General features: G+C 36.7%; 1 protein-coding gene across 2 annotated transcripts in view; it reads right to left on the minus strand.

Annotated features, from left to right (window-relative positions):
* Positions 1-4,589: 4,589 nt before the first annotated feature.
* The window catches only part of LOC112151204 (TLC domain-containing protein 4-B), a 17,118-nt gene continuing 4,716 nt past the window's right edge, over positions 4,590-16,991 (minus strand). Inside the window, exons 2-7 of one of the 2 annotated variants that reach the window (XM_024279952.2) lie at positions 16,685-16,854; positions 15,808-15,897; positions 13,489-13,547; positions 13,302-13,396; positions 9,106-9,179; positions 4,590-7,592 (exon numbers count right to left, since the gene is read on the minus strand). In XM_024279952.2, the coding sequence (XP_024135720.1) occupies positions 7,274-7,592; positions 9,106-9,179; positions 13,302-13,396; positions 13,489-13,547; positions 15,808-15,897; positions 16,685-16,845 (798 nt within the window). In that variant the 5' untranslated portion in view covers positions 16,846-16,854 and the 3' untranslated portion in view covers positions 4,590-7,273. Of the gene's footprint in view, positions 7,593-9,105; positions 9,180-13,301; positions 13,397-13,488; positions 15,229-15,807; positions 15,898-16,684; positions 16,855-16,991 lie in introns of those variants that run through there. The other variant, XM_036217368.1, reaches the window with a different exon arrangement.

A 16,991-nucleotide genomic window follows, 5' to 3' on the forward strand; every position in this document is an offset into this window, starting at 1 on the left:
GCTGGCTTATGGACGGACACTGGACTGAATGCCAAACAGCAGTAAACCACTCCCTTTAAAGCTCTAAGTGACGGAGTTCAACAAAGAATCTATTATCTTATCTATGAGTCCAGGAATCAGCGAACTCCTGAGAGAATTTATGAAAAAAAAAAAAACGTTTTGTAGTCAGCAGGTTTTTTTTCACTTACACACACGGCAAAGGAAGCATGAACTGGAAATCATCTAGGAAGGCCACCTACCTATAATCTCATTGTGGCGGATTTTTTTTTTTCCTGGAAAAACATTAAAATAAGAGTAAACTTTACAGTTTCCTCTTGTCAGTTCCTGTTTACTTTAGTCCACATTGTAAAATCAACTTTGACCATGACATAAAAATGTTTCATTGCAGTAGCATGTGTTCGTACTCCACCCCCGCACTCATTGACCTTATGGCAACTGCTGATCCTATTTTTTAGAGCCATTGCATTTCTATTCATCACCATAGGAGCATCATGATTTTTCTTTTACCAGTTTAATAAAGATTCTGTTAATGAAATTGTTTTATTGTGTGATTTGTTTTTATATATGGCACAAACAAAGCTCATTCAAGTTATTGCACTTTTTCGCTCCTGTAGCTGAAAGTGTGAATTACTTAAACGGAAAGGTAGATGTTGAGTTTTACAAATATATTTACCATAATGATGCCGATATGTTTTTTCTTCAAAAGAAGAATAGTGCTTATTTGAAAGAATAAAAAATGTTTTCAATGAAGCTCTTGTCAAACTACCACTAATCAGAAATACACTCTACATTATTAATGAGGTAAATTATTCTATTTTAGCTGCAAATGTCTGTTTTTTTGGTGAATTATCTACATCTATCTATTGTGTCGGAAGGTTAACAGGTGGTTAGAAAACCCTTATGCTATAAAAGTGAGTAGGTTTAATATCTGGAGGGAGAATCACATTTGTGGGGTTGATTAGATGCTAAAGATTGTCAGAAAAAGAGAACTTTCATGTGAAACCCAACAGTCTATTGTTGTTCTTAGAAATGAAGGCTATTCCATGTGAGAAATGGCCAAGAAACTGAGGATTTCCTTCAACTTTGTGTACTACTCTCTTTAGAGAACAGCACAAACAGGCTTTAACAAGAACAGAAAGAGACGAAGAGAGGAAGGCTGGAGAAAAATGTGTTATGGAGGGATGAATCAGAGTCTTTGGTGTTTCGATCGCGATGAGGAGCATTAATGAGATGCTGAAAAACTGAAAATATAACCTTACGCCATCTGTGGGGGTAACGTAATGGTCTAGGGTTGCTTTGGTGCTGGTGAGATGAGAGATTTGTTCAGGGTAAAAAGGACTTTAAATAAAGAAGGCTATCATTCCATACCCTGTGACATCACGTTTTTGGAGGCAATCTTATCCTACAACAGGACAATGACCCAAAGTACATCTCCAAATTGTGCAAGAATTTGGTATTTAGAGAAGAAGAAGGCAGTTGGTGTTCTATTTGTAATGTATTGGTCTGAGATGGAGTGGACACACAATCCCTACAAAAGGATTATAATGTATTACCAGAGGTGTATGAAAATGAAGGGCTTTCTACTGCGCTTGAATTGGTATGTTTGTGTGTTTTACTACTTAATAGCTTAGATCTTCAAATAGTCACATATTTAAAAATGACAATTAATATACATTAGGAGAATTTTTTACTTTTTAAATCCATTTTTATTGTTACAGGGATTTTTCCCCATCTATTTGTTTTGGTTAAACATGTATAAAACACGTGTTTAAAATGAAAAAAAAACAAGATTTTAAAGCAAAAATGTGTTGGAAACCAATTACACTGAAAGTTTATATCAATAAAACTCTATGATGTCACAACAATGTCTCAAAAAAATGATTAATTTTCTCAGAGATTAATAATTCTTAATTGTCTGAAGTTCTGAAGTTCATGGTCTCACCTAGAACGTGAGTCTAATCTGTTAATCATCTTGCACTTTGATCGCTGTGTTATGACATTTGAGAAGATAAACTATAATGGATTGGGACTAACTCGTTTTTAAATGCATTTTAATGCCAACAGGTTACTGTAGGTTGGATCTTCACGTGATGTGTTCTATAGACAAGGAAAACAGAAACACATCTCACAAAGTTTTTACAAAGACAATCTAACTGGATTTTTGTCACTTTAAAGGCAGTAAATGAATTATCTGTCAATGATCTCACCAACTCCTTAAATTCAATGAAAGGGTCTCCAGGAAAGACTTTATCTTTTAACTAGAATTAGTTTGTATCTTATCCAGTTGTTACAGAAAGATAAACATGTCCAAGTACACAAAGAACCACAAACTGATAAGTCCAGTGGTCCGGGGTGAAAGATGATGAGCTATGTGAGATAAATTGGCCCCCGTTCTACCCCAGCTTATAGTCAGGATATTGGAGGTTTTGTTGGTTGGTTTCTTCAGCCTTGAGGTAAGGAAATGGTTTCTTACTTTGCCCCTAATGTCAGTTCCTTGTCCCTCACCTCACCTGAATGTACTAGAAGGCTTCTTTGGTGACTTCACCTGGTAATTGTAGAGCTCTCATTGGTATTGACCCCACAGCAAAAGCAGCAGCAAGGTTACAAAGGAGGCTTTGTTTTCTCTGTAAAACTATAGGTAGAGGAGAGGTAAGGATGGGCTAGGTATAGGAGAATTGTAGCCTTGACTTATGCAGTCCAAGCTTCCTGAGTTGGAGGATTTTCCAGAGACAATGGAAAAGTGAGTACACTGTGAATAGGAAATAGTTGACCTTTACTGGGGATGTTGTCAGTGGTATGAACACTTCAAAGATTTTCCTAAACTCTCAGACTCTCTGTATCTGCTACAGAGGAAGCAAGGTCTTTAGAGACCATTGACTGTATATAACAACTCGAACCAGTGTGACGTCACTAGTAAAATAAAATAAAAAAAGACTTACTTCTAGTTGTAATGACTTAAAGTCAACTCAGTCACATTTGTTGTGATACAGAGGTCGCCATATTGGATTTAGAAGTCGTCAGTAAACTCTGAGTGGTCCTAGTCAACACTTCTATGTCCCTACCCCTACCACTTGAAAGCGGCATTGGGAGAATTTGTCAATCAAATTTTTTGAACATTCAATGTGAGACCACATACCTGTGGAAGCATCTGATTGGCTGGTTCGTACCTTGAATAACTTGCACAACAGAAAAAATATAGCGAAAAAAATTAGGATTAGCAAGAAATAGGTGTTTATTGTTGCCTTCTTGGAGCCAGTGGACTTTTACAAAGCTGGGGGGGGGGGGGTCACAACGTCCAGTTCTGTATATACAGTCAGTGATATATGAGGTACTAAAAAATATAAAAATTAAACCAACTAATGGTTTATCCTCTCCCGTCACAGTTCAGACTGCAGAGGGGCGGAATAAAAAATGACATTCTACGAGGGTCTCGATCGGCCAGTATGAGAAAAAAAAATCATGCGTGTCTGATAGTGTTTTGGGGGCCAAATGTGGAGGCGAGCTGAATCCATCCCGCAGGCCGTAGTTTAGCGATCCCTGGTCTTAGACTACCAATTGTTGGTAGTAAAGTCTCTGAACTTGATTTTTTGTTTTTGTGAATTGAATGGACTCAACCAATCTAACCTTTCATCACAAATTCAGTTTACAACTATCACAAACTGTTCTCTACACAACCAAACAGTGTGGGAGCTTTGGCCTCCTTAAGCCATGACTTTTAGCTCTGGGTACAAGGGTGAAACAGCTTGTATGAGGATCAGTACTTGCTCAACTATCTAGAAAAACGTAGAGAAAATAGAGCCTCTATTCCTTCATATCAAGAACCAGTGAAGCATTTGCCAAGAATGTCACCAGCTGGTTCTCCAGTAAGGGAATTTCAAGCAACTGGGCCAGATAGCAGACCATGGACATATTTGGAAAGGAATGTAACAGTCCTGTTTCCTCAAAGTAGAGCTAAAGAAGAGTTCATGGGACAAAGAAGTTGCTCATCTTTAACAAAAAGTATTCTATTTAAGTCTACTATAAGAATCCTCACTGTAAATGACAAAGTATAGTTGAAGTTTACTTTTTAAATACTGTCTTTATATAGTGTGAACTTAAAATTACTCTGAAAAAAAATCAGTTAGTACATTTTCTATTACACGTACATGGTCACTATGCTTTACTTAAGGTACAAGTTTAGCGATATACTCAAGAAACAAGTAAGTATACTTGTACACAAGTATACCTTCAAGTGTTAAACTTCAAATATAAGCTTTATATGTATATATATATATATATATATATATATATATATATATATATATATATATATATATAAAAAAGGTGGAGCATGAGTAGTAAATTGCTACAAAACATTTTAGTGTTTGAACAGTTGGTCAAACCTGCATTAAGACTGGCAATATAAAGGACATAAAACAGTGAGCTCTGCTGCCCTCTAGTGACTGACTTTAGTCTTCGAGTCACTCTCCAAATATTTTTCTAAGCTGACCTTATCTAAGCAAAAATCTCCCAGCACATAAAATGTCTTTTATTACTTATGTTTAGTCACACTACTCACTGAAAAGTGCAATAATTGTCACACATCATAAACATGTTACCAATAAACTTTAACCTCAAGTATTGCAAGGATTTGGTTGACATAAAATATCACAAACGTTCCATAAAAAGTGAAAAATAAATCTAATCTTAAGAAATATTTTATGTATCATTTTAAATGTTCATTCTAAATTTGTTGTTCCACAGTTTTCTATCTATTGTCAAGAGATAATGACATTTCAAACATCACATATTTTCTTTTCATCATTATATTCATAAATACATTTCCTTTTACACTCTTCTCAAACAAGATTAAAAGCAGAAATGTAAAAAAAAGCAATAAACAGTCAGTTTTTCCATCATCAAATCAATAATATTTGTTTTAGGTCAGCTTGTTGGAATAAACTTCAGACAACAGAACACGATTTATGCAAGACGCTTGTAAGATTGATGTTTATTTGCACCGCCCATGTTGTTATGAACTGTGCTGATTCATTTTCAAGTATTCCCTCAATGACTATTTCTGTGCTGGATGTTTAGATTACATCTGTTTTATCATCACATCATCATCTGTGGGTTACGTCATGTACAAGAATAACGTTTAAATAAACATTATATACATGTACTTCGAAAAAAAAGCAAAAGAAAGAGTAAACTTGGTCTCGTAAGTGTATATGTTATTTTGCTTACAGTGCAATCCCCATGCAATTCCACATGCAGTTACAGAAGGTGCATAAAGACAACCGTGTCGACCATGCGTGAGCTGGAACAGAGACCGCCCCTGAATGGATCAGATGGAGCCTGATTTCAAGAAACTGTAGCATGATTTTGCTTTAACCCCAGTGAAATAATTGGCAGATGTCACGATTTTTTTTTTTTTTCACAGATGAAATTTTTAGGATGTCAAATACAAAAATAAAAGCATTTTGCAGGAATAATCAAACTTTGTTCACATTGCTGAAACATGCCTAGCAGAACGGAGTCGTGTCATATTTTGACAAGCTTCAAAATCAGAAAAAGAAAAGAGGAAAATCCAGCATATGAAAAAACACTGGCAAAACAAAGCATTCTTACTTCAAAAAAAGAAACAAAAAAAGTCACATTACACAAGTTTTAGATTTTGAAAAGACAAACAAAATCAGAGGGGAAATACAAGTTCTGTTATGTGAGGAGATGGTTACAAAGTATTAACTGTGCAATCATGTTGTTCTACGAAGGCAACAAAATCTAACTCTGAGCATAGCAAGGCATACTTTAAAAACAATCCCTGTTTTCCTGATTTTGTGTCTTGACACATCTGACAGAAGCTTTGAATGAACAGCCCCAAAAAACCCAAAAAACATCAACAACAAAAATTCAAGTATGAATTCTAAATTATCGCTGGATTTTTAATTGGATAAAAATGTATACTTGAAGGTTTCTGTATTCATTGTTGCAAAAAAAAAGGTTCTCACTGACATGATGAGAACCTAAATGTTATAGTTTTCTATTGAGTAAAATAAAATCAAACTCCTTCATTAAATAGATTAAATCAAAAGGGACGTGTGTTAAACATAAGTGGAACTCAAATCTTTCCAGCCAATCAAATCACATCTAAAAGCTGTCATAAATACATGTATAAATTTTAAGTTTCTATGAAACAAGACCAAGAAGCTGATTTAAATCTCAAAACTAATTTTCGCCAAAAAAAAAAAAAAAATGGTTCAAATATTTTACAGTGCAACACAAGCATTTCTAGAATCATTTAACCCATCTGCATGCATGAGTGAAATAATAATTAAAAAAAAGTAAATTAATAGTTTTCTACGCACAAAACATGACTTAAAGGATCTATAAGACTGCAGCAGCTTAAATGTTTAATAATTTATATCTTGAATTTCTTCTCATCAGAGTGCAACCAAGAACATCAAACTTCCTTCCATGATTTCAAAAAGGGCCTTTTTACATCCATGTCTCAATTAAAATAGGTAACAATTAAATTGTTTAAACCAAACAAACCTCAACCCATAGGAGAAACCAAAAAGAATTTCATACAAAACACAGACGCCTGTTAAACATCTTTGTTTAAAAGCAATCGTGCAAAAGGCAACCACAAAATGACTGGCTAAATGACGGTGAATAACAGCAGATGAGCTATAAAAATTCAGACTTTCTCCATATAGGGTAATATTATGTATTTATATTTCTGTTTTCTTTAGACAAACTTTTAATGGCACTTACCATTGTTGTGAAATCACTCTATGCTTCAGGGTTCCCTCAAAACCTTGTTTTTAAATCAATTCATTAGGTTACTTTTCATCATCTTTACCCTTTAGTCACCAGTATTAATACAAAGTATGTAAAGATCGGTAAACTTTTTTGACAATTAGTTGTTGGACTAAGTCCATTTGTCCCAGAATGACCTCTTTTGTATATTCAAACCGTGTATGAGAGCTTAAATTGGCCATGCACAGAAAGTATTGCTTAGAGGTCGGATCATGGCTTAGGGATGACCACTTCAAATGGTCCATCAGTTCATCTCAATTGTCTTTGTTTTCCCAAAAAAAAAAAAAAAAAAAAAAAAAAAAAGGTTTTCCTCGATACATTCGGACTTGCAGTCCTGGGTTTGCTGCTATTGTAGCAGAAGTCCAAACTCTGAAGATGTCCAAACTGCTACTCACATTGCACTGAACAGTATTTTCACTTTTAGTCTATTTTGTGGCATTTTTTTTGTTGTTTTTTCACAACCCTGGTTCCCTTAATCCGTCTTCCCGTTCTCCTGAGGTGCTCCAGATTTGCTCCGTTGCGCCGACCGCAACACCTTGTAGCAGCCGCGCGCAATCTTATGCATCCACATGATGTTCATGACGTCCAAGCAGATACTGGAACAGATCCAGGCTACGCGGCCTCCCCAGGGTACCAGGTAGAAGGCCTCAGTCCCGTAGACGGCGTACATGCGGCCGTAGTAGACGGGCATGACGGCGACACGGACCATGAAAAAAACCACTGCCATGGCGACCCCGTTCACCATGTTGGGTCGGGAGGACTTGGGATAACCTAGTACCTCAAAGAACCAACTGAAACATTAAAGGGAACAAAAAAAACATATTTTAGGAGATTATTCAAAGATACTTTGAAAATTACAATGTTTTCTGTATGTCAGCTGCTTTAAAAAGTATGAATGTTCATGTTAATGTGTCCTTTGAAAAGACATTCCAATAAAATCTACATTTTTTTTTTCCATTTTAACTGTAATATTAGCCAAAAAATAAATAAAAAACGTTAACTAAAAAGGTAACTGACGTTAAAATAATGTAGAATCCTTCTAAATATAAAAAATTCTAACTTTGGGAAAGTATTTAGACCCGTTTGCTTTGTTGAAGAAACCAGTAAAACCAAAGTAGTGGTTTAGCACAAGGCAAAGAAAATTTGAAACAATAAAACTGTAAATTTAAACAGGGATTCTGAGATATTTAGCTAATTTTACTTGCAAAATATATATTTCTAGGTAATTTAACCCCTGCAGTACATAAGATTCATAACCAAAATGTAAAACTAAAAAGTTATAAGCTATCCTCCACATATTGCTAATACTGTCATCTGCACTTTTAAGTGTCAAGTACCTCATTAAAAGGCTTTATTTTATCCTTTTGTTGCATCAAATAGAATGTTGGCTACACACCCCAAGGAGCCAAAATATACAATAGATCTTATTAAGAAGTTGGACTGTCATATTATCAATCTGAAACTGTAGTACGGATCTTTTGGTTGCCGTCTCTGGGCATTAACCTTGCAAAGGTCTGCCATGGCATTGGTGGCACTGACAGGATGGTGGTGCTGTGAGCTGAGATGGACGTAGTAGCCAATTAAAGACATTCTGTTGTTCCTGGACACAACAGCTAAAGTTAGTGTATAGTTGAAGCCAGGGAGATGGTGGAATCAAATTTATGGTGCACAATATGGTCAAACTGATATCATCTCGCATCTCAGAGTGGGAGTGATTCCTAGTTTTGGCCGTGGACCTCGCCTCTGGCTCGTCTTGGCTGTGGATCACGCCCCCATCTGTCCCCCAGTCCTATCTGGCTGAATTCTATTCAAATAAGTAGTTGTAGATAAGTTAAATAAGCGTATTCTTCTTTAATAGTTCTGGTATATCGTCCTGTGTGCCCTAGGAGAGGATCTCTCCTTCATGTGGGTATCCCTAAAGTTTCTTCTTTTTTTCCTGAATCAGTTTTTTTAGGAATTTTTCCTTACCAGGAAGGAGGTTCTAAGGGCAGGGATAACCAGTTTAGTTTAGTCTGTTTAGAAATTAGCTTCTGTAAAATTACCTGCATGAAGCCCAATCAGGTAATTCTTTTGTTAAATTGGGCTTTATAAATAAAATTTAATTGAATTGTAGCCCTATGAGTTACTATTTTTCCTATCAGTGTCTAAACATGTTTGCCAATACAGTAGAGGGCAGTGTTTACTCTACTACTGGTCTCATCTGCTCACAGCACCACTGTCCCCATTGCCCTTTGTTATTTACCAATGGTTATTTTTGGATATTTACTTCAGTAAAAGAAAATAAAAACAAAAACGAATTCATACCGTTGGTTCACACATGGTGTAGAAAACTCTGCAAGCAGGCGGAAGTTAGCAAAATAAGGCAACATTCCTACGCCCTGGAAAAACAAGGCAAGCACAAAGAGATAACCAAACATGAACGGGACAAAAACTAGACTTCAGGCCGTTCGGATTAGCATGGCAGCACCGGCAACGATGTCAAGTACAAATACAGATCCAAACACAGATTTGAAAAAAACCATCATGAATCATGAGAACATGTAGACTGAAGAACAGCTTTCATGAATAAAAATGATCAAAAAGTTCAGAAACTGTGTTCTCCAGATCCTCAGATGGGCCTCGCTCTAATGCTGCTTGGATTTGAAAGATTTTTATTTGCATATAACTTTTTCTCAACATACTCAAACAATATCTTACTAATTTGCTTAAAAAATGTAAAAGAAAGAATGTCAGATAACTTTGTCAGAGTTATCTAACGTCCTATTGACAACCCTTTATTTGTACAGGGAAGGTGCAGTTCATCTCTAGACTTATTTCCTCTAGATCAGCCATGCCAATGCTGCCACAGCGCAAGTTGAAATTCCCACCAAAGTAAACAGGCAAATTTGTGGGAACCTCAGCATAATTCTAAGTGAATAAAATGCTAATTTTACAGATTTTCTTTTTTTAATCTCCAGCTAGTTGTGAGCAGTTCAAACCCCAGTTAGACTGCACACTAAACAAGTTCTCTGAGATGACTACTGACTGTATAAGAGAACTGGACATAGTGAGTGTGACTTCATCCATAGAAAATGGATTACTCAATAAAGTCCATACGCTTGCCATTCTATAAGATGTTAGAGCCAGACGACGTAATGAAAAGCAGGATTTGGTCCGAGTCAACATTTCTATGGAAACCACTCTCGCCAATCAGGTGTGAGCTTGTTGGAAGGCCACGCCTCTATCAATTGAAAACAAGCTTGGGAGAATCTGCCAATCAAGCGCTTCAAACATTCAATGTGAAAAATATAAAATTAGGATTAGCAAGAACATGTTAAAAAATAATAGAATGACAGAGTAATAGCTGTTTAGCTCTCCGTACAATACTATGGGATTTTAATTGCTTGGAGCCAGGGAGTACTTCCTGTTTGAAACCTGAGAGGGGGAGGAGTCACTCAGTCCACTTCTCATTTACAGTCAATGAGCATAACTTAAAATAAAGTTTACAAATGAAAATTACTTGAAAAAAAGTAATATGAATGTAACAAATTAGTTAGACTAAAAATGTTGCTATATTAAATTACCTTAGAAGGTGAATTGCTAAATGTCATTTTATTTATTAAAAATTACCCAAACCTAATAGAATTTTGTTCTAGTATCAAGAAATAAAAAAATTTCATCAACAACCATTATGAATAATTCTAGTGAGCCATTAAATTGTGGGAGGAGTTATTTATAAAATACACAAGTACCAGAATAGAATCAAAACTTCAGCCAAAAAAATAAAAAAAAGTAAAATCTGGCAATTTTTTAAAACCTGATATTTTACTTCTTCATTTTTAAATTATATTTTTTACACATTATTGCCAGCTGACTTGTTCAGTTTCATCCCAAACACAGAAGCCCATTAGACATACAAAGCAATTGTTCTGTAACAACAGAGACAAGACACTGATAACATCACAGCATGTGAAACACAGATTGTACAAGTAGACATTAAGCCAGCCACTTGTTGGGGGAGCAGTCAAAAGCCATGCAGAGTAGAAATATTCAACTGCCAAACGTGTCATTTGTATGTCTTTGCTAGATCAGGTCCGCTTTCTCCTCCATGTCCAGCTGCTTTAAGCGGCTGCTCAGTAAAAAATACATGCAGTCAGTAAATCAAGACATTTTTTGGGTTTCTGTCAGGGCGTCCAGGCTGGACCTGATCTAACTTGCAAAATGAGTGGAAAGTTTTGCAGCACTCAAAGTAAAACGATGGCCTTAAAGAGCATGTTTGAATCTGGACTAGAAAAGTGCATTAAGACAATTAGGCTCTAAAGGTTCGACAGTGCTGAGTCAACTCCGAACGCCAGTTTCACCAAAACACCCACAGAGAACACAGTTATTCAAGGCAAGCAGTCTGACTTCAACACCGTGTGACTGAATACTTACCACGAGGGCTGAAACAGATGTTGATCAGTACATTATACTTACTATGTGACACAAACAGGGAACATCTGCATTGCAGTTTGTGCCCCACACTTAACTCTTTCCACCTAGCAACAGAATGCCAGTACATCTAGGAACTGGTAAGTCCATACTGTGACTGGGCATCATATCCGCTCAGTACAACACAACAGCAATAACAGCAGACAAGACAGGAATAAAAGAAGTCCCCAGGCCAGATCAAGACCTGCTCTGTCAATGCACAAAACCCTTTTCTTTTTTTTTTGGTAGTTTTTGCATGAACTTGAATGACACAACTCAACTGGATATTGGTAGTTTTTGCATGTAAGGTTTGAACAGGGACTGTTCACATGAGTCACAGACAGAAATATTAGAAGGAAAATAAAAGCCACAGTAAACTGGAAGCAAATAAGAAGCAACACGAACTGACGAGAAAGCATGCAGCTAGTTAATAAACCTATAAAACACACAGAAAAGACAGACTGTCGTTCAAGAACTCAGTCAATAATAATCCCAATAAGATTCTTCAATTAATCGATTTAAAACTACTTTAAACTTTGACATAAACACATTCAACAACTAATAAGATCTAGACATATAACAAATGTCACCAAGGACAGAAAACTAAAAAAAATATAAAATAAAAAAATGAAAACATCAAAAATGTAAATACATTTACTGAAATATTTTCAGGATATTTAAGTGTTGCCTTTCCTGCCACTATCCACTGTTCCATGTGGACATTCTGAAGAAACAGTCATGAGTGTCCAGTAACAGTATGGCCTGCTGAATCCAATTTACCAAAATGGTACCTAAACTAAAGCTGTGTTTATTGCTTTCCAGTTTTGCAGCACTGTTTTATAGTCAGTGAACACACATAACAGTAAAAAAATACTGTAGTATGTCGGTATCAGTTTTTCTTTATTTTTAGAGGTTTCTAACTGTTTAAATATCACTAAATTTGAATAGAGTTTGCATATTTTGGAGCTGGAAATAGTGCAAAGCCATAAAATAATGAGTTTTTATGGCTCCTATGAATGAGTTTTTAGTTATATTGGGGGTTTAAAAGTGCAAACTTAACTAAATTATTTGAACTTATAGACCACAAGTACGTTTGAAAACAGAGCGACCTATCTCCAAGAGTTTAAGAGGAACAAACAGACAGGTGTAAGAGGCTGCAGGTAAACAGAAATGGTAATTAAGAAAGTTAATTACTATTTTCTGACATGCACAGTAACAAGAAAAGGAATCCTGTCTGTGTAGAAGGCTTCAGAGCTGCCAGCATGCACACAGTGGTTACAGTTCAGCATTCGGCTGTGCTAAGCTCAGAAGAGTTCAGCTGACATTAGAGTGGCACAATGTCAAAGGGAGAGGGCGGGGGGGGGCAGTAAAACAAACAGAAGCACAGAAGTTCTCGGGGGTAAGGGGAGAAGGGGAGGAAGAGGAGGGTCATCAGCCAGTACCATCACTGAGCATTCCATGCAAAAATTACCATAAGTCATTCATTTCCTGTCATTATGCGACAGATCCTGGCGACCTAGAGGGTACCAGATTGAACCAAGAGTGAACAGTGTGGACTGGATGAACTCCGCTCGGGTCAAGGCAGAAGGCTAAATGCAGTGAGGCAATTAATTTTTTATGAAACGATCCATTCTGACTCTAATATTTATGAAAAATATATATATTTTTAAATTTATTTAGGAAGGCCATCATTATAAAACCTGAAAAATATAGAAAAATTAAAAAAAATTAAGTTTAAGTAATAAAATTTAATACTTGCAGGTGAACCAACTCCAGGAACATCTTTGTACTTTTTATAAATCAACAAATAAACCAGAACAGAGTGTCTCAATCTTCAAAGTTCATTTTTTAGCTCACTTCACATAAGCTAATTTTACCTCACCCTTTTTGTTATTTTTTAAATCAAACCTACATTCTCAGACTGGTGGCTGCATGAAAGCAGTCATAGATTGAGTGGATACTACTAGCTAAATAGGACACAGCTGTTCACCCTTGGTTGTCTCCTTCCCATCTTGCCTGCACGTTCTGCTATTGGACAATAGGGCACTCACCAGTACATAGTAGTAAGCATACAATGCTGCCAGGTGATGAATTACAAAAAACTTGTCGCCTATCGCCTTCCAATAGTAAAATATAAGCAGCAGATCTGGAAGACAGAAGTACGAGAAGGAAAGAAGGATCAGCTTCGATGTGGCCAAGACGAGAAACAAGTCTTTAAAAAAGATAAAACGCTCTTACCAGATATGAGGTAGCCTGTTGTGATTGCAACATTAATCTTCACCAGTGTAGGATCTCCCCTATTGAAAATATACATTCATGTTAAACCAAAGTTGACAAATAGATGTACTATTAAGTATTGACTTAAATTTTCTAATTTGGTCCCAAAAAGTACAGACTTTTATATTAAAATTCATGCTCACCAAAGATCCCGAAGCTGTAGATTTAAGTTTTAAGTGTGTCACTGACCCCATACTAAACATATTTCTAATTTTGTCATTGTTTAGATACATACAAGTGTATCTAAAAAATGTTTTTAGGCCTTTCAGAAACTTTTGGTTGATTGTCCTAAATAAAAAAAAACATTAAATGATCTGCAAGTAAGAATTTATTTAGAAATCTGAGTGTAAGTTGATTTAAAAATTCCCTTAATTAATAAAATACATATAAATAAAAAACAATAAAATCAGTGGGTTTTATGAAATACAATATTGCCATAAATGCTCCAAATGAAGCATTTATTGTGCAGGGAAGTGGGTGCATTTTTTTCTTGTGCCCACAACATCTAAAAATAAATCCTGGGTATATAGGGGCTCTGTAGATTCACAATCCTCTAGGAACTTATGTAACAAATGCACATCTTTTTTTTTCATGCAGGTAAATAATAAATACTGGCTGAGCTGATTTCATTGAGGTGCTTCTCTCGCACAGACGCTAGGATTTTTGCTCCTGCTGATGCTGCTGCCCAGATTAGCAGTTTTCAGTGAAGCTGCAAAGGAAATAGCAACATTTGCTGAAATTTTGTGCAACACTGAAAACCTAATTTCACATAAATGTTGGCGTAACAAGTCCATTGTTGTACCTAGCCAAGTATTCTGGTGTTTTCATGACCACAATTCTTATTTTTTTTTGGCTAAAGCAGGCCTGGGTTTAGTGAGTGACACTATGAGGTGCAAGTCTGTGTCAGTGAGTTTATGCATTTCAAGTCCCTTAAATTTAATAGAAAACCCTGCTATTATCATATCAGTTCATCTTTCCTTATTTATGTCTTATAAGTTTTATTTAAGGTGCTCTTCCTGATTTCACTCTGCATTCCCAGGCTTGGGACAGGCACAGGGAGGAGAGAGGTTTGCGCCCTGTTGAGGCGGCATTTCTTTTTTTTGTTTGTTTTATGTCTTCACATATTTCTCATCCATCCTTACTTTATTCGGGTTTTCATTTTAAAAAATGTGTTTTTGCAGGATTATTTTATCTTTCATTTTCTTTAGTTAATTGTAGATTTTTCCGTCACATTTTGGGGGTGGGGCAGTCATTGGATTTAGAGGGAGGCCCCCTCTCTTGTCCATGCCTACATTTGGCCGTGACATTTTTTTACAGCCCAGCTTCTTGGAAAAAATAAATTGTTACAATCTGGAAAAGGGGTAGCTTTAAACAACTTTTCTCATGAGTCAGCATTTTTTTACAACAATCTATTCTTAAAATCATGGTCACAATCACCTGTTATTTTTTCTTCTTGTATAATCATAAAAATACAACTTTCCAACATATTCTATGTCAAACTGTAGATTTTGCAGCTTGATACAAAAATACACATTTTTGTTGCATAAAGACAATGACTTTGGACAGAATCTTCCTTCATATGAACCCCTCCCCCCCGTCCAATCATAGCATCATTCAGCCTTCAGTACAAAGTTCGGCGTCTTTCTATTGGTTGGCTTTGGTCATGGCCTGGTCTTGTTACCTCACGGTGGGACATCAGCTCTACAGAGAGTGAGGAATAGGGCCGTTAACAACATCCGATCGATGCTGGCCAAAGCAAAGCCCGACAGACTTCTCAAATAAACCCAGATGAGGGGATGAAGTTGTAGCAGGAAGGCATTCGTTCAAGATTAGGTGTTCTAATTTTGGCCCACCTGGTTAATTTTTAATACAACTTCGGGGCATGCGTGGAACACTACAAACCCCTCCACAAAAAGGCCGGCTTCTCATTTACAGGTTCCAGTAAATTTAGTAAATTTTGACTTTTAGATACTTTTAATCGACCAGCAAGTTTCCTTTTGACTGGAAAAGACACAGGTGCTGTATCAAAGGAATATTTTCTCGCACTCATAAAATAGAACCTTAAACTTTCCAACACATAGATCATTTTGGAAGAAAAAACTAACCTCCAAACTCTTTACCTTGAACTATTCCACCCCACACCTCTTCATAATGGCCTCATTAGGTTCAAAGTCTAGACGTGGGATTGTTTATCTAGGACTACACTCTTGGGCTATGTGCCCAAAGCTGACACACATTTGAATCTAAGATGAAAACAACAGTTTACAGCAAAGCTCTCACCAGACTGGGTTTTCATTGACCGCATCGTCAAAGAACAAGATGTGGAGACAAAACAAGCCCACCAGAAGTGCGTGGAACGTGGACACCGTCCTGAAACGAAACCAAAATATATAAATATTTCTTTTTTTTAATCTAAGAAAATATCTCCCCCTTTTCAATAAATGAGAACAGCGTTTTTAATCCAGCGTTTGGGAAGGGGAGAGCAGTCGTGGCTTTTCAGCTAATTGCCCGTCATGGCTGCACACGGATTCAGACCAATTAGACCTAGAGATTAAATATTGCAGAAGGGTCAGGCGGAGCAGCACTCACAGAGTGAGGCAGTCCTGCAGCTCTCAGCAGTCACTCAGCGAGTCTGTAAGACGGCAAGACTGACACTAAGGGAGCTTAAATAGAATTTGCAAAGTCACATAGCGCTACAGGGATCCCCAGAGCCGGGATCCATGCCGTCAGTCTCGGAGTTTCACTTTACTGAAACCTATGTGTCCGTTTCAGTTTTACAAGTGCTCTCATGAGTAATAAAATGAGTATGAGAGAAAAAAAAAGGAACAAGAACGATCTACTATAAAATGAGTCTGAGTCAGACAAAAAAGGAAACATTTCACAAACTATTATAAGTTAAGTGTGGTAAAGATACTAAACAGGAACTGCTGGGAAAAAAAAGCCACACATGTGGGTTTTAAGCACGTTTCCTTTCAGCACTCTACTACTACGGCTTGTCGAGCTAACACCGTAATCCTACGACTGGTGTAGGTGTTAGTCAGATACACAGGAAGTATGTGGGCTACACGTCTGTATCTCCTTCTATTCAACAAACTCTAAACACCTCCGTATTCTGAATGCATTTGAAAGGGTCTGCCACCAGTCAAACTGAGGTCACCTGGAGTTCCACTCCACCTTCTGCTTGTCACTGAGCTGAAGGAAGCCAGGGCTGATGCGTATGGACATCCAGGGGCTGACTCTGTGGAAGAGCCATTGGAAGGTCAGGAAGCTGGTCACCGAGATGGTGAGGATAAGCTGGCTGAATGGGTCCATGGCCATCCAACCCAACTAAAAAAAAGAAACAAGTAGAAAACTTTACAATGATGCAAAGAAGGCGATTTTCCTTAACTTTTACAAAATATTAATAACCAACTAAGCTCCCAGACAGAAGTGAGAAGCAAAACTTAAGAAGTTCATGTAGTCTT

Source organism: Oryzias melastigma, linkage group LG20, assembly GCF_002922805.2.
Source record: "Oryzias melastigma strain HK-1 linkage group LG20, ASM292280v2, whole genome shotgun sequence".
Lineage (NCBI taxonomy): Eukaryota > Metazoa > Chordata > Actinopteri > Beloniformes > Adrianichthyidae > Oryzias > Oryzias melastigma.